General features: G+C 53.0%; 6 protein-coding genes across 6 annotated transcripts; 5 read left to right on the top strand and 1 right to left on the bottom strand.

Moving 5' to 3' along the window:
- Positions 1-810: 810 nt before the first annotated feature.
- PtrM4_089160 (DPBB-1 domain containing protein) lies at positions 811-1,164 on the top strand (the record flags this gene model as incomplete). Its single annotated transcript, XM_066106867.1, has 1 exon — positions 811-1,164. One exon carries the CDS (start codon positions 811-813, stop codon positions 1,162-1,164), a length of 354 nt encoding a protein of 117 aa, XP_065962535.1.
- A 1,857-nt stretch (positions 1,165-3,021) lies between these two features.
- On the top strand, positions 3,022-3,443 carry PtrM4_089150 (uncharacterized protein; the record flags this gene model as incomplete). Its single annotated transcript, XM_066106866.1, has 2 exons — positions 3,022-3,189; positions 3,369-3,443. 2 exons carry the CDS (start codon positions 3,022-3,024, stop codon positions 3,441-3,443), a joined length of 243 nt encoding a protein of 80 aa, XP_065962534.1.
- Positions 3,444-4,724: 1,281 nt separating this feature from the next.
- On the bottom strand, positions 4,725-5,143 carry PtrM4_089140 (DUF2638 domain containing protein; the record flags this gene model as incomplete). The annotated part of the gene is made up of 2 exons (XM_001934629.2): positions 4,725-5,014; positions 5,074-5,143. 2 exons carry the CDS (start codon positions 5,141-5,143, stop codon positions 4,725-4,727), a joined length of 360 nt encoding a protein of 119 aa, XP_001934664.1.
- Positions 5,144-5,824: 681 nt separating this feature from the next.
- Positions 5,825-6,704, top strand: PtrM4_089130 (Med18 domain containing protein; the record flags this gene model as incomplete). Its single annotated transcript, XM_001934630.2, has 2 exons — positions 5,825-6,291; positions 6,341-6,704. The coding sequence occupies 2 exons, from the start codon at positions 5,825-5,827 to the stop codon at positions 6,702-6,704; spliced, it is 831 nt and encodes a 276-aa protein (XP_001934665.1).
- A 489-nt stretch (positions 6,705-7,193) lies between these two features.
- PtrM4_089120 (HisB, Histidinol phosphatase and related phosphatase) lies at positions 7,194-9,038 on the top strand (the record flags this gene model as incomplete). The annotated part of the gene is given in 7 exon segments (XM_066106865.1): positions 7,194-7,290; positions 7,341-7,941; positions 8,000-8,136; positions 8,200-8,330; positions 8,348-8,462; positions 8,516-8,664; positions 8,850-9,038. The coding sequence occupies 7 exon segments, from the start codon at positions 7,194-7,196 to the stop codon at positions 9,036-9,038; spliced, it is 1,419 nt and encodes a 472-aa protein (XP_065962533.1).
- Positions 9,039-12,105: 3,067 nt separating this feature from the next.
- On the top strand, positions 12,106-13,739 carry PtrM4_089110 (uncharacterized protein; the record flags this gene model as incomplete). Its single annotated transcript, XM_001934632.1, has 2 exons — positions 12,106-12,454; positions 12,508-13,739. The coding sequence occupies 2 exons, from the start codon at positions 12,106-12,108 to the stop codon at positions 13,737-13,739; spliced, it is 1,581 nt and encodes a 526-aa protein (XP_001934667.1).
- Positions 13,740-15,429: the final 1,690 nt, after the last annotated feature.

Below are 15,429 nucleotides of genomic sequence, written 5' to 3'. Positions count from 1 at the left end.
TCTTAACAGTCATTCATTCATTGCACCCTTCACAAAGACATCCTTGTCTTTAACAGTCATTTCGACCGACCTTCTTTGTCACCACGACAACTCACAACGCTCACTTGAACTGCTAGCCGGTTCACCAGTCAACTTAAAGACCTCACCAAATCCAAGCTCTCTAGCACTTTTCATCACAATCAACCCGTCAAAATGAAGACTTCCGCCGTTATCGCTTCCCTCCTCTTCGGCTCTGTAGCCGTTGCCGCACCTTTCGACAGACGCGCCCTCGTCTACAAGTACGAGACCGTCGTAGAGACTGTTATTGTCTATACTACAGTCTACGGCGATGTGCCAACTTCTACGTCTGCCAGCCCTGCTGCATCCACCTCTTCGGCCGCTGCCACCACCACCACCACCACCGGTGCCGGCGAGTTCTACCAACAGCCTAAGCCAGCCAGCTCTCCTCCAGCCAAGGCCGTTTCCTCTGCATCTGCTCCCCCGGCCTACACTCCTCCGGCCTACACTCCTCCTGTCGAGACTCCTGTTGTCGAGACTCCCACTTCCACCAGCACTCCCACTCCTACCCCGACTCCTGCTCCTGCGCCTGAGACTTCCGCAGAGCCCGCACCTGCACCTGCCCCGACACCAAGCCCTGTCGAGGCTCCTGCCCCTCCTGCCTACACTCCTTCTCCAGCGCCAGCTCCTTCACCTTCCCCAGCTCCTGCCCCGGCTCCTGCGCCTGCTCCTGCTCCAGCACCTGAAGCAAGCCCTGAGGCCCCCGCACCAGCCTACTCCGCTCCCGCCCAGTCAAACTCTTATGCCTCCGGTATGTCTGCCGGCAGCTTGTTCAACGATGTCGACATCACTGTCTACGACAACACTGGTGCAGCAGGTGCTTGCGGTGAGGCCCTTTACGACGACGACGTTGTTGTTGCCATCGCTCAGGGTGCCTGGAACGAGATGGGTGGCTCTACCTACAACAGCCAGACCGGCGCTGCCACCAACCCATGGTGCGGAAAGAAGGTCAAGGTCAACTACAACGGCGGATCTGTCGTCGCTACCATCATGGACCTCTGCCCCGGCTGCAAGGGAACCTACGACGTCGACCTTTCCCGTGGCGCCTGGAAGGCACTTGGCATCGAGGAGACCACCCGCCTCAAGGCTTCATGGACTCTTCTCTAAGCGCTCCCTTCAACCTCTCAACGCTATGATACATATACCCAAGATTCTCCTATCTAGCTAGCGCAGGCCGGGTCAGCGCTTTGCACGACCAAGTTACGACATGTTTTCTTTCGCATCAGGCAGGAACCGGTGAATGGAGTCATCAAACATTACATACACGGCCCTCAAGAGTTGCATTGTTTGTGGGCTCTCTGCTTTTTGGAATTTGGTCCTCGCTCTGGAGGGCTGGTTCTCTTTTCTCTTCTTGTCACTCGTTGACCATTATGCTACCGTGTACGCACCGGGCATTTGGTCTTACCATTCTACTTCACACTTCATTGTACAGATACCTAGGGTTGGTGTATGGGTTCACCTACCGCGATACCCATGTGCCAGGGAAATGGACACGGATAGTTAGCTGAAGAAAATACATTATGCACTGCAAATATCAAATCTCCTCCATGATGATCATCATAATCTCCCACAATGTGACGTCGCATGCTCTTTGTAACGACCAAAGCTTTGTCGTTCATGGTTCTCTATGACGTCTACTTTGAGTCGCTTGCTTTCTTTGTTTTTGCGGTGCAAAGTTACGTTGGTGCCCAACGCACTCGAAGCACGAGCCGAGCATCCCTGGGCTATACCGCGCCGGCCTAATGGCTCAGATGCACTCTCGATTCATGTCCATCCGTAATCGGTAATCTCCTTCCGCAGTTCCCCCGGCGCACGTGGCTGTGCAGGCTGTGCAAAAAAGAACCTCGCTATGGCCGCCGCCTCGATCACAGCCGGACCTCCGTGCGTCGTCGTCGTCGTCTTCGTTGTCGCGCGCCCAGAGCCTCCAAGACCTATCGATATTTGCGCCGGCTCATCCGAAAATACGACGTCTATTTTGCGCGGAACCGCGAGCGCGTTCCCCTGATGTAACGGCGGTGTGTGTCTCAGCCATTCTTACTCTGCCCTCTCCGCCCCCTCAATTGGCAAATGGACCCTTAACCCGCTGTCATTGTGTGTCACGAGTAGAAGTCTGGACCCTTTGGTTCATTCTTTTCCCAGCTCGTAACCTTGGAAACACACCCATCGTCGTTTGCAAAACAGACCCCGAACGTAAATAAACGTTTGCCTCTGTCACAACTCAAAATAGAGCGCCTGTGGAAGAGGAAGGGGTGTTCCTAGTCTGTTTCATCATGGAACGGGTTCGAGATGCCTGTCATTTTGGGGAAGAAGGGAACAAAAGAAAACGAGTCCAAGGTTTGGCCTGCGCCTGTAATGTATTAGTGCGGAGACGCGTTCGCCTGTGCTTTTTTAAATTTGCTGTGACGTCTGTTAAGTGTTGGGCAATGGGCGCGCGTTCATGACATGACTCGAAGTCCAGCGATCCTTGTGTTGTGTGTACTTTGTGTTTCAAGCGAGGAACGCCCTTGAAAACCGGGGTTCTTGCTTGTTGACCGTCTTGGACCGTCTTGGGTTTTCAGTGAGGGTGTTCTTGTGGTAGGAGTCTGAAACATGGGGGCTCCTCGATCGCACGGGTTTGCACGCATGTCTGTGCGTAGGACTTTGTCGTTGAACTTTGGGCTGCACGTTGCCCAGGTGAGTGCGGCGATCTTAGTATGACGGTGATTCATCTAGTCTCTTATCTACCTTGGCGGTTCATAACGGTGCAGTATGTTTTGATGACCAGGAGGTGTTGTAAGGCAACCTTGGAATGTTTGTGGTTGCGCAACAACATATGTCCTTTCGCGGGGATGTTGTAGTATTGTAACGATGACATCATCGTGATCACTACCCCCATCACCAATACTCCGAGATGGTGTTGAGCCATATCGTGCAAACAGCACTTACCATTCTTTAAACTAGCTATCTACAAGAAAATAACAAAAGATGGCAAACCGACTTTCCCATTCCCTAGAAGAGATCGAATCGCACACCCCTGCTATCAAGTCCCAAGATGGCAACACCGGCGACGACATCATGTCCAAGAACGGCGAGACTATCCAAGAGGGTGACCACGTATATACTAAGATCCGAGGTGGACGACATGAGGGTGATGTACGTCTCTGATCGCGTTTGCCATTCCTCTCCTGAGTCTCAATAATATTGCTTGATATGTCTGTCGCAGGCAGAGTACGACACAGACGCTGATCTCATACCAATCCAGGTCGAAAAGATAGTCACAAGGTACGTCAAGACATGCCATGAGACGGTATCAAATTGACGAAGTCGCATAGGTCCTCTTCACAGACCAAAAGGGCAAGGACGTGGCACACAATCCAGGCACCTTGGATGTCACTGACAAGGTTTAGAAACAGAGGTGTTTGATATCACCACGCGACAGCTGCATGCAGCTCAGCAAAGAGTAAACTCGTACCAACATATAGATACCCATGAAGATAAAATCAACTTAAACTCAACTCCCCAACACAAACCACGCCACGCCATGACATCCAAAACCTTATTTTACAAACCTTCACATATCACCACGACGAAACAAACACACTGACTCAAAACTCACAGCATTCTTTTAACCACCGGAAGACACTACATTCAACACCACAGCACCCAACCTACCAAACGCGGCAAGTATACCTAGCAACCAACACACGGCGAAAGCCGTATCACTCGGGATAAGGGCATTTTGCCTGCAGCCAGCGACATTCATCCGGTGGATCCATCATGCACAACAACAACAACAAAAAACGCTCTCATGGGCTTTGTTTCGCAACTACCATGGGGGCAGAAGGGAAAGTTAAACATTGCTTTTTTGTTGCTCTTTTGTTGACTGAGAATTTTCACATGCAAGCGTGTAGCTACTGTAGGTAGGGCGGGATATTGCCAAAGTGGGAAAGTCGAAGTTTTGGGGGCGCGGCGTTTCTGAGTTGGGATAAGCCGAGGCTGTGTGGGGGCTTTTACTCCGATATATGTCCGAAAGGTGTCCGGGTGGTGTCGTTGGATGCCGCCAACGCATGGGCGAGTACCGTGCACATGTCATCGCGTGATGTTGCTTGTTGTGCGCATTGCGCAATACTTAGCCAAGTGACGTGTGCGGGGGACTATTGAATTGCTAGTAGGCACGACTTGGGTGATACCACCTGGTGTCATAAAATACTTGACAGTGTTGGTAAGCACATAATAGGCGAATACAGTAGCCCTTGCAGCTTGTACACAAGTATGTCAAGTATTATGGCGCCCGAGTGGATACTATGAGTTGGCAGCTGTACATCACGACCATGTCAAGCAGGTGGTATCAATTGTATATTAATTCTGTGTTGAACAATGTATGCAGTAACCAGTAAACACCATGCCGTGCTCCTCGCGCTGTCCTAGCCGAAGAAGCTTTCCTCCCAGTAATCCATCCTCGCATCCCGGATAACTGTCTAGGTGGGTATATAAAACGAGAGTAGCCCGGTCTCTCTCACTCTCGCCAGACCGTTTGTTGAAGTTGTGCCGAGGCATCATGAGCAAGTCATGGTAAGTTCTCGCCCGTTCTCGTGCGCGTGAGCGCATGTCTTCATGTGTACCGCGGCTTGATCCGATGACATCCGCGCGTTATCTTAAGTAACTCCGATTCCGCTTATTTTTCGTGTCTACGCAAACTGGCTGGCGCCACCGGACTCGAGTAGCTCCATCTCGGCCAGTGTCAAAGATGCGGGCTGGAAGCGTTGGGGCAGCTCGGAGCGGTCAAAGTAAAGACCTTTTCCGGCCTCGACGGGTCCGAGGTTCCTACCAGCTGAACCGCCGATGTGGCCACCAACAAAAACGCTGGGGATGTGGTTGAGCGGGCCGTGCTGCTGTGCCTTCTTGCGGTAGGCCTTGAAAGATGAAGGAAGCTCGTTGGTGGGGGAGGCTGGGTGCACGTGCGGGGTATGGTCAATGTCTGCGACGCTGTGTTAATTTTTGTAGCCAAGGTCACTCTGCAGTACAACGTTAACGTACTCTGAGGAGTGACGCGCTTTCCGAGGAAGCGGATCATGGGCTGGCGAGCGAGAGCCTTGGTAGCGAACATTGTGAGGTAGTGAGAAGGTTGTTGTGCTGAGAGAGAGATTGGCAGTCGTATGCGCCGTGTCGAAAGAATTGATGCAGAGGAGTGAAGAAAGTCAGGAAACAGGTGGCAGACGGGTCAATATAGTGGTATTGAGTTGTGTTGTTTGGTTGTTGAGGAAAGGGCAAGAGGCAAGGTAAGAAGGTTTCAAGGTTGGTGGAGGGGAGCCGTGATGATGGACCATAAATATTATCAATTCCACTTTTGCAGAAGGAACGCTAAGGCCGAAGCCGCTCAACATGCGACCTGTCAGACGAAAAGCACGCGATGCTCCCGCGGGTACGCAGTGACATCTGGCCATGCTCGAATGAGCAGCGAGAATCGCATGCATTCCTTGCCATGTCAACCCCGCTTCAGCGCAAAGTGGCGGATCGAGACGGACGTGGGTGGCCATGCGCAACCACAACTGTTGAAGTCGTTCTTCCTGCTTCCACCTCTCCGGGCCATAGCGCCTAGCTCCTGCACGCGCGCCGTCCAGGCCGCGGCACTCTTTTCTAAACTCTGCAAGTGCATCCCTCCCCACCAATCGAAACGCTGCACACGCCCGCCCGCCTTATCGACCCCACGGCCCTCTCCGCACTCTGACCAGCGGGAATTGGATATCGATATTCGCTGCTACTCCGGTGCGGCTCCGACCTTGACACCATGCACGAGTTGAAACTCCACGGCCAGGTTACTTTTGCCCGCTATGAGCAGGTTCTGAGCATTCTCGCGGGGGTTGCTGCCATGCAGCCCCAGCGCATTCACGAGCGCTGCATCGTCTACAAGCCTCTCCGTGAACCTGAGGAGCCGGGCTCCAATCTCGGCCGTCGTGGCGGCACCCAGACGGTCGCCCAAAAGCAGGCCAAGCAGGCCGCGCCTGTGACTCTGTATTACACCAAGCTGGTCCAGAAGCTGTCCGAAGATGACTTCAGCGTCGAGGGTACCCTGCCGCAAGAGAGCGGTAAGACACTGTCTGCAGACGTAAAAGACGGAGAGGAGCCTGTATGGTCGTTTGTCTTCAATGACATACCAGATACAGGTGATAGAGGCGTGTCGATCCGCTTCACCCACACAACCGACTTGCTGTCCGGCGATCCACATGCTTTTATCATCGCCTCGGGGCCAAACAAGTTCGAATGTCTCTCAGCATTGTGTTAGCACCATCTAACCACCTCGCAGGTTCATTAAAGAGTATTACATTGAGGGATACCGTCTCATACACGGCAACGTCATCATATCTCTTTGGCGCATTCTGCACGAGCCAGAATTGCGCAACGTCCAGACTGCACCCAAGACCACTCTTCCAATCTGGACGGGGCTCAAGCTCCTCGACCCCAGTGGCGCATACGTGCTGGATGCTACAGTCCGGATCGAAGATTTCAATGATGCAGCCGTGCTGGAGGCGGGTGTGAATGAGCTTAAGAGATTCCAGACGCAGATGAAGGGCTGCGTGAACTTGTCTTTGCCGGACCGTCTTGCCCTAGATACTCGTGTCAAGTACAAACCCCCTCAGATTGCTCCTACACAAGTACGACCGCGTTGAGCCTTCTTCGAGAATCCTCAGGAAGTCATGCTGATAACAGACGACGGAAAGTAACATGGTGAACAAGTGGCAGAAGAAGGAAGGCTCGAGGCTCAACAGCTCGTGACGATAACAAATACAGTCCCATCATCTAAGACCAACAGCAGATACGTGTCGGGTCAATGTACCTGTACTGCGCTGATCGGCGGACCGACGGATTGTGAGATAGCCGCGCACAAGGCCTGGATCCCTTGTTTGAATTTCGTATGAAACAGATAGCAGCTTCCAAGACCAATGACATGTTGCGCGTGACGACTGCCTTATCCGTCGTGAATGTGAAGTTCTGGTCATGCACGTGCACGTGCTCGCGCGACTTCGCGTCTCGTGTTGGAACGGAAGGCGCAAGCGAGCAACTTCGCCCATCTCACTAAAGCTGGCCTGTCAACACGATCGTTTCACGACTACTCACTACCGGCATGCACCGCTCTTGCTAATATTACAGCTCTTAAAATGTCTTCTCGACCTGGTTTAAGCAAAAGACCGAGCTCTAGCGGCAAAGACGTTTCACCACCTCCTTCGAAGCGGCGACAGCAGTCAACCACAACAAGTCCGTCCGCTAGACACACATGCTAGCCATGTTATGCTAACGTAAACAAGACAAAGCAGTTGCCAACTTCTTTACACCCGTGTCCAAAAAAGAGCCCGAGAAGATGGTCTGGCGAGTTGTAAAGGACAGTCTGCTAGTCGGGCGCTTTGGCACAGCAGCAGCGCAATCAGCAACGAAGCGTCGACGTATAGCGGCTTTCGACTTCGACTCAACGCTGATCACATCGGCTTCTGGAAGGACGTTCAGCCGCGATGCGAGTGATTGGAAGTGGTGGGACAGTAGCGTTCCAGGACGGCTGAAGGAGCTTCATAACGACGGCTTCCTAATTGCTATCATTAGCAACCAAGGCGGCATCAGTCTAAAACCCGACCCAAAGACTGTCAAGTCTGATCAGAAGCGGCTAGCGGACTTCAAGACCAAGGTTACCGCCGTTCTCACTCAGCTCGACCTTCCAATATCGATATATGCGGCAACAAGCCGAGACCAGTATAGAAAACCCAGAACGGGAATGTGGCAAGAGTTATTGGAAGACTATGATGTTGAGCATGCAGACGCGGTCGACCTAGAAAACTCGGTATTTGTTGGGGATGCCGGTGGGCGCGAAGCAGTGGTGGCTGGCAGTGCTGCAAAGGATCACTCGTGTAGTGACAGGTTAGTGGCGGTCCCGATTCACGTATTGCAGAGTATGGGATATGCTAAGTTTAACTAGAGACTTTGCAGCTAATGTCGGCATACCCTTCCATACGCCAGAGGAGTATTTCCGCCATGAGGAGCCCAGGTCATTCGTAAGAGCGTTTGAGCCAACCGCTTACATGGAAGAGCGTGCTGAACAGCCAAAATCTGCAAGTACGTTCAATAATATGACCACGCAGACGTTGCTCAACCACATCAGACTAACTTTAGTTTTAGTCTTCACGAAACCGGCAACCCCCGAGATCGTCCTGTTCTGTGGCTGTCCAGGTGCAGGGAAATCATCCTTCTACTGGAAACATCTGCAGCCATTTGGCTACGCCCGCGTGAATCAGGACACTCTGAAAACTGTAAGTTGCTGACACAGCCCTCCGCACGTGTTGTGCGACTTCCGAATACTTTGAGTAACACATTGAGACAGCGCGAAAAGTGCGTAAAAGCAGCTACTGCATTCCTACAAGAGGGTACCAGTGCAGTCATCGGTATGTATATTCGGGACCCCAATCAAGTCCGCATACAAGGCTGACGGACCAAGACAATACAAATGCCGATCCAGATACACGAGCCGTGTGGATTACATTAGCGCAGAAGCTGAACGTACCGATACGGTGCGTGCTCTTTACTGCGCCACCTAAGCTGTGCGAGCATAATGATGCATTTCGTGCGTTGAACATCGGGCCCGAAGTAAGTTTGCTGCGCCAAGTAAAGAGTTTAGATACCGTGCGGCAGCCGCTGCTTGGCGATTGCTCAGAATCTAGACGGTTACACTATTGGCCCGATAGGGCAGTTGAATGCACGGAACGTCGGGCTGCTTCAAACCCAATTATTACCATACGGAGAAGCTCCCATGCTGACGTTAATTTCCACAGTCGAACCGGGAATCTCGCACTATCTTGCCACATATTGCATTCAGTGGCTTCGCTTCGAGATACCGTGAACCTAAATCCGCCGAGGGCTTTGCAGACATCATCACGGCTGACTTTGAGGTACGTGTAATCCGAACCCCAACTACCGACGAGTGGACTTGTAAGCGCATAATATGGGTCTCTGGCACATAATGGAATTATAACGTAAGATGGCTAACCCAGGTGAGCAGCTCGAGGGCTCGGTTGAGTATAGAAGACTATGGAGCAAGTATTGGATTTGATGTGAGGAGATTTCATTGATGCGAACGCGTACCGAACAGCTCGTCAGTCTACCCCGCGAATATCGGCGATTACGACGCTTTGAAGACATCGATTGCGCACTGTGCTATGGATATGAGGTCCGGGACGCTACGATTGGGTAGATTTTGAATTTGAAGTGGTTGTCAATGAGGGGCCGCTGTCTGCCGAGCACAGGTTCGCAGCTTTAGTCTACGCTTGCATCTTTTTCACGCCGTTGAGCTGTGGGTATCCACCAATAATCGACCAATTGCTGCAAGGTAAGAAAAATGTCTGTTCGCAAGCTTTGCTTTGCGGTTGTCTGGGTTTTGCGAGCAAAAGCAAATCCCATCTGGAGAACTTGCTCCAATAAGCTCGGTAGTCCGGGCACATGGAGAGCCAAAACGTCATGTCATTAAAACAAAGCTGCGCAAAACATACATGAGCGATGATGTATGTGCGCAGGGCTGTGTGCCGCTGCACCGGAACCAGCTTCCATGGACAAATACGTCACGTCGACTATCGATAGACACGTACAGTATGTACTTCCCAGTACTTCCAAGCCGCGGTACATCGGCGCTCAACACATCGGTGGACACGCTGCCACGTTAGTTGAAGGAATCCTTCATCCATCCGGTCAGGCCCATAAGAGATCAGCAGCACTAAGCGACCATCAGACCGGTCTGGACTGGCATCCTGCAACGAGCCGTCTCTGCCTCTGTTGCGGAAATGTTTGCGCAGTGTGCGCGCTTCTCCATGACGGCATTTCATCTGGGATGAGGCAGTGCGTTGCGCAATGTGAAGGCGACACGTGGTCGCGAAGTAGATGCAATATGTTGTTTTTACAGGAACGCAATTTCCTCTTGCTCCAGCGCTATCAGCTCCAGAGTACCTCGTTGAACCGGCTGTTCTTGATGGCTTCATGCACGTTAGGCGTTGCGCGTGGTGTGGGTGGTGTGGGTGGGCTGCGGCATAACGGTATTCTCCCGCCCGCCTGCAGGTCCGTGTCGTCCGGTCTGGCCAAAGAGAATCACGAGAAAAAGGATACTTCGAAGGCATAATGAAGCGAGCGGGACTTATGCCGAGTTGAGACCGGAACCGATGCTACTAGAATGCTTTTGCTGACAATCGTCATGATGGCCGTCCCAGGAGCCTGTCACCAGCGTGCCGGCGCGGAACAGGCATAGCGTAGGACCGACTTTTCCTTCTCCTGGGCTCCAAGGCAAAGGGCACGACAGCGATGAAACCGCGCGATTCCCATGGTGCAAAAAAGCTTTTGTCGTCATGGGATTTTGAGCTGAAGGACGGGTGGTCATGACGCTGCCGCAGACCCTTAAAAAAGCACGCCGCTGAACGCCTACCTAGGAGATGCGCTGGCGGTGTGAGGCTTGCCGCCAAAGCGTGCGAACAAGGAGACGGGCCCAGCTGAAATCGCGGTGGGCGCCGGGGAGATGGATACAAGTGTAGTGCGGCAGGGGCTAAAGGCCAATCACTTCCACCAAGTTCCCCGATTTGCCAGAGCGCCCGCTGGCTTTTTTCGCTGTGCTGGGAGGCTGCCCCAACCTCGTCCTGAGCACGGGTACCGCTCGCGCGAGGTCATTTGGCGCTTCGTACTGTCTCATGACGATGCGATCGTCGACGAATTGACTCGGCAACGGGGCCTCATGTTTGAAACATGATCAGAATGGATCAGTCAGTGTTTTGAACCTAGTGAGGCTCTGGCAGCGGCTTCGTGTTTGTTTGTTTTCACAACAGGCAGTTCTTAGCAACACCCCCCTGTTTTCGATACTCCGTGGGCCAATCGGTGTCTGGACGTGAGACGGCACCATGTAGGCAGTACCTACGGGGAGCAGGATTGGGATGAAGTCTTGACTATAATATGCCTGGCGATGTCATGACTGAGACACGGCAATGGAAAAAAGGGTCGAAGAAGCAATGGGGAAGGGCCGGGCCTGGCGAACCATGATCTTCTTTTTTTGCCTTACACTGCCGGATAGACGAGTCTGTCAAGTGGCCGCCACAGTGACGAGGGTAGTGGTGGTGGCACGATGCTCTGCGCAGTACGATCAAGCTCGTCAGCAAGGCAATACAGCGGCTGTTCCTGCATGGCTTAATCTGTAGCCTTCTCCCAGTCTGTAGTCTCCAGAGCAAAAGAGAGTTTGCTCTGTGTGGGAACGAGCAAGGATAATTTGGTGTGCCTGGTACATAAATTAGGTTGGGCAAGGTGAAAAATCGACTACATGTCGCCAGGGCCTGTTGAGTGTTGGGTTGATCCAGGGAGATGCCGTGCAAGGACGGGCATGGTGGTCCAAACGGCGGGTTTTAGGCGGGGGGTCCCTTGTGAAGCGACGGCGCCCTGAGCTTTCTGTGAGTGTCACGGTGTTGTGTACCGTGAGTCGTTAAACCGGGGGAGAGCAACAGCTGCCGGAAAGCTATTCCTCATTGACCCTTGGCATGCAAAAGCCACTTCCCGGTCGCTGCTGCCCACAAGACAAATGGTCCACCATCACCACGCCCCGTCTTCGTCCTTCTTGTCCATCCGTGTCAATCCGCTGCCACTTTCGACGCCTTACCGCTGTGCTTTGCTGTGTTGTCTCTCGCTTACACACTCGAAACCTGTTGCCCAACAGCCAGTTCCCAATTGCCTCGGTGAGTGCGACCAACCCCAGTCCACCAAACTCACGTGCTGCTCCACGTCGGCCCAGGTGCCATTCGCAGGCGCTGACTTGGCATTCTAGACGTCTTTGCAGGATAAACAGGCCGAACTGTACATACGTGGTTGGATTCGTGGCGTCCTCTCAAGCACTCCAACTCCACGAGACCGCCTCGACTCCCAAAGCAGTGTTTCCGTTATCGTGACGAGCTGGCCGCACTTTGCGCGCCTTGCCTTCCTTGATCTGCTTGGTGATGCCGGCGCCCAAATTCGCGTCACGCCCCGACCGCCAAATCAAAGAGACGCTACTGCTCGACGACCAACATCGGCATGTCTCCTACTACTCAAGACCATAAGCCGCTCCACCTCTCCAAGTTGGTCGCTGCTCGCAAGTCTTCCAAAGGTTCACTCAACATGTCTGACGACCCGACTTGTTCAATCTACTCCAATGCCGACTCAGGTTTTTACTCTGCGTCCGAGTGCTCTACGCCGCCTACGCCGAGCCAGTATATCCGGGGTCACTTTCGCTTCCCCAGTTCCGCCTCGTCGCTTTCCTCGAGCCCGCCAATCCACGACCCCATTGAGCCTCCCAACAGCTCGGGGAAGTTGCCCAAGCTGACTGAGGAGCCCCTGGAGCGCGAGTACGACTACGGTAGCGAAGATCCATACCGCTGCTCTTGTAAGTATCACATATAGCCCACTCTCGAAGTTTACCATACTCATGCACACCAGGCGATGCCCAAGACTCTTTTGACCATGCTCAAGACTGCAGGATCTCCAGAGCCTACGAGCCTCAGGACGAGTACTTCACCACTTGCGGCTCGGAACTACGAATGGCCAAGCGACGACGGTCGCTAGAAGCATCCGCACACAGCATCACCAGCAAGCTTGAGAGACGCTTCCCATCCTTGTCACGCAGAGTCCGCGACCGCAGCTCCACCCTCAGCAGGGCATCGCGCAGTGCCACGCCTTCACGAGTCCCGTCTACGCGGTCCTCGTCGCTTGCTGGTTCTCTTCACCACGTCTCGACCATCGATCTCCCTGAAGAGTCCATGTCACCGACTTCCACGCCCGGCTTGGTGAGCCGCGAACAATCGAGCGAGGACTTGCCTACACCCATGGCTATTGACGTCGGCAGGGCCAATGCTATGGAGATCGACCCTGAGGAGGTGGACAGGGAGCGATATGCCACTACCCCATTGCTTCCACCACTGCTGGTGAACAGCCGCAACAACGACTTCCCAACGTCGTCGCCTCTGCAGTCACCAGCCGTCGCCGATGCCACGCGATCATTGGGCCCAACTCCAGCTGGAACACCGCCGATGCGCACATATCCAACACCACCTCTCTCTTCCAGGCCATCATGTTCGTCTATCAAAAGGTCCAACATCGGATATGCTGTGCCTTCTGCAGACATTCCTCCTCTAATGCTCGCAGATCCCGAGGACAAATGGGCCATTGCATTGGGTCACGCCAACTTCACCATTCTCCCAGAACCATATCTGCCCGAAGTGTGTACGTCAGCCTCTATTGAAGAGCACCTTGCAGAATGGGCGCAAGCGCGCCACAATTATGCAAAGCACCAGGTGCGAACTGCTGAGCACTATGGAGTGACATCCAGACACTACCGTCTCACCGAGCAAAAGTGGGCAGAAATCGACGCCGAATGGAAGAAGAATCACGATCTGGCCAAATCACATGCTGCGGCCATTGGCCAAACGCTCGCACCATGTTCACCCACAGAACCGGGCCCACTCACCAAAATGCCCACGCTCCACGACGCAAAGAGCGAGGGCAAATTCCCCAACCTCGGTGATGAAGACATTGTCGGTCCCATGCAGCAAGCCGCCGCACTACTACCGAGAACGCCGTCGCGTAAGCGTGCCTTCTTCAAGTATCTTAGCGACCTCCGGTTCCCTGGATCTTTCCTCGGCCGCTCTTCGGGTCTTCGGGCTAGCCGCTAATCTCATTACGCGGTCTGCTGGATAACCCTTCCCTTTTTTTTTAGCCCTGTCGATAATTGCGTGCGAGTAATACCCCCATCGTCGTCGCGCACGACCTTGTACCCTTATCTTATTACACTTTGTGTTCTACGAAAGTACGACTGTATGACAAAAGATACCGGTCCTTTATTGGAGCCACGACCAACACTCATCACAGAGTTACGAATTTCCTTTGTCTGTAACGATTATTAGAGCAATATTTCCCTCATTCTGTGCAGTATGGTAGTCTGGCTCTACTGTTCTTCCCTTAAGTGGGATTCTTTCGGTGTTGGGGCGGCGGTTTGGAATATCAGTGATGCCGAGTTTCTGCATCAGGCAAAAAGCGAGCATCATCATTTCATCATGCAATTGTTTATGCAGCGGTGGCTCTTCAGCCCTAGTCTCACTTTCATTATATTTCATTTTGTTCAAATAACCACAAGAGATATGCAATCTTGTCTGGTTTTCGGCGGCTATACCTTTACTCGTCCTTGTCTGGGACTCGAGGAGGCAAGCGCAGTCGCGGGTCTGTGCCACCCCTTTTTCTGGTGGGGTTGCATTGGGATGGAATTAAGTTTCCTAGGACATGTTTCAATTAAACATATTGCTAAGTTCTAATGGATGGGGGGTGGTAGTGGGTAACACAACTAGACCTAGGAAGGGAAGGAAGGGTGGTTGGTGTTGGTTACGTAGTATAGCTTAGCCCATCTTGGCGTATGTGTTCTCGAGGGAACTGCAGCCCGAGAGACAAAGTACACAACTCAATCAAAACATGTAGCCAAAGACAAACGTTCCTCCCGCTCCTTGACATCTGTCTTGCTCGACTTACTTACCTTGTTTCCTTTCTTCACGAGATTGATCGACGAGTTGCACGTCAGCTCGTCTTACGCTCACGTTCACTTCACGGGGAAAAGCGGGTCCGCTGCTGACATCCCCCCTTCCCCAATTGCCGCGCTCGTTGCACAATGTTGGTTCCCACAAAAAATCATGACGATGCATGTCTCACTGGCTGGACACACAATCGTCGTCAATCGATGCACAGACAAGCCTTTTCTGTCTCGTCGTCCATCTAAACGCCCGATCTACGCGGAAAGCTTCGTTCGGCTCTACGGTAGTGCCATCTCACCCCGCAAATGCCTATACGTCGATGATCTGGAACATGCATCTGTCTGTCCGCGGGGGAGGGCTTCGAGAAAGAAAAAAACGAAGGAGCGTTGACGTCGTTTGTCTTACATCATCCCGTTTTCTGTCTTTGTTTTGTTTTTTCTTTGAACGTTTTCTTTCGGAGGGACACCCCTTGCCTTTGCACTGCCGCCCGTTATAGGCGCGCTGCTTGCTGCTGGGCCTTGGATGTAAGGCTAGGTGGGCTATTGAGGGTTCCTTACGCCCAACCGCGCTGTTGTACAACGGGCTTCGCCCCCATGTCGTAGCACCATGCTGCTGAAAGCGAATACGGGTTGGACAGGAGGATTTAGTTAGTAGGGCGCTTGTGGATGGTGGGTTTTTGTGTGTGCGTGTTGGGGGTTGGGTTGGCGTTTTTGCAGTGCGTGTTACGTGGGACTTGTGACGTGGGAGGAGGTGGGGAAGCGAGGGTGAGGCGTTGTCATGTGGTGGATTTTGTCAGGTGTCAGGATCGGGGGCGGAGTGATGTGGGCGGGTAGGGTTGTGGGTG

This window comes from Pyrenophora tritici-repentis, chromosome 4, assembly GCF_003171515.1.
Source record: "Pyrenophora tritici-repentis strain M4 chromosome 4, whole genome shotgun sequence".
NCBI classification, from domain to species: Eukaryota; Fungi; Ascomycota; class Dothideomycetes; order Pleosporales; family Pleosporaceae; genus Pyrenophora; species Pyrenophora tritici-repentis.
Note: the sequence above shows the minus strand (reverse complement) of the source record. Positions and strands in the feature narration are given on the sequence as shown.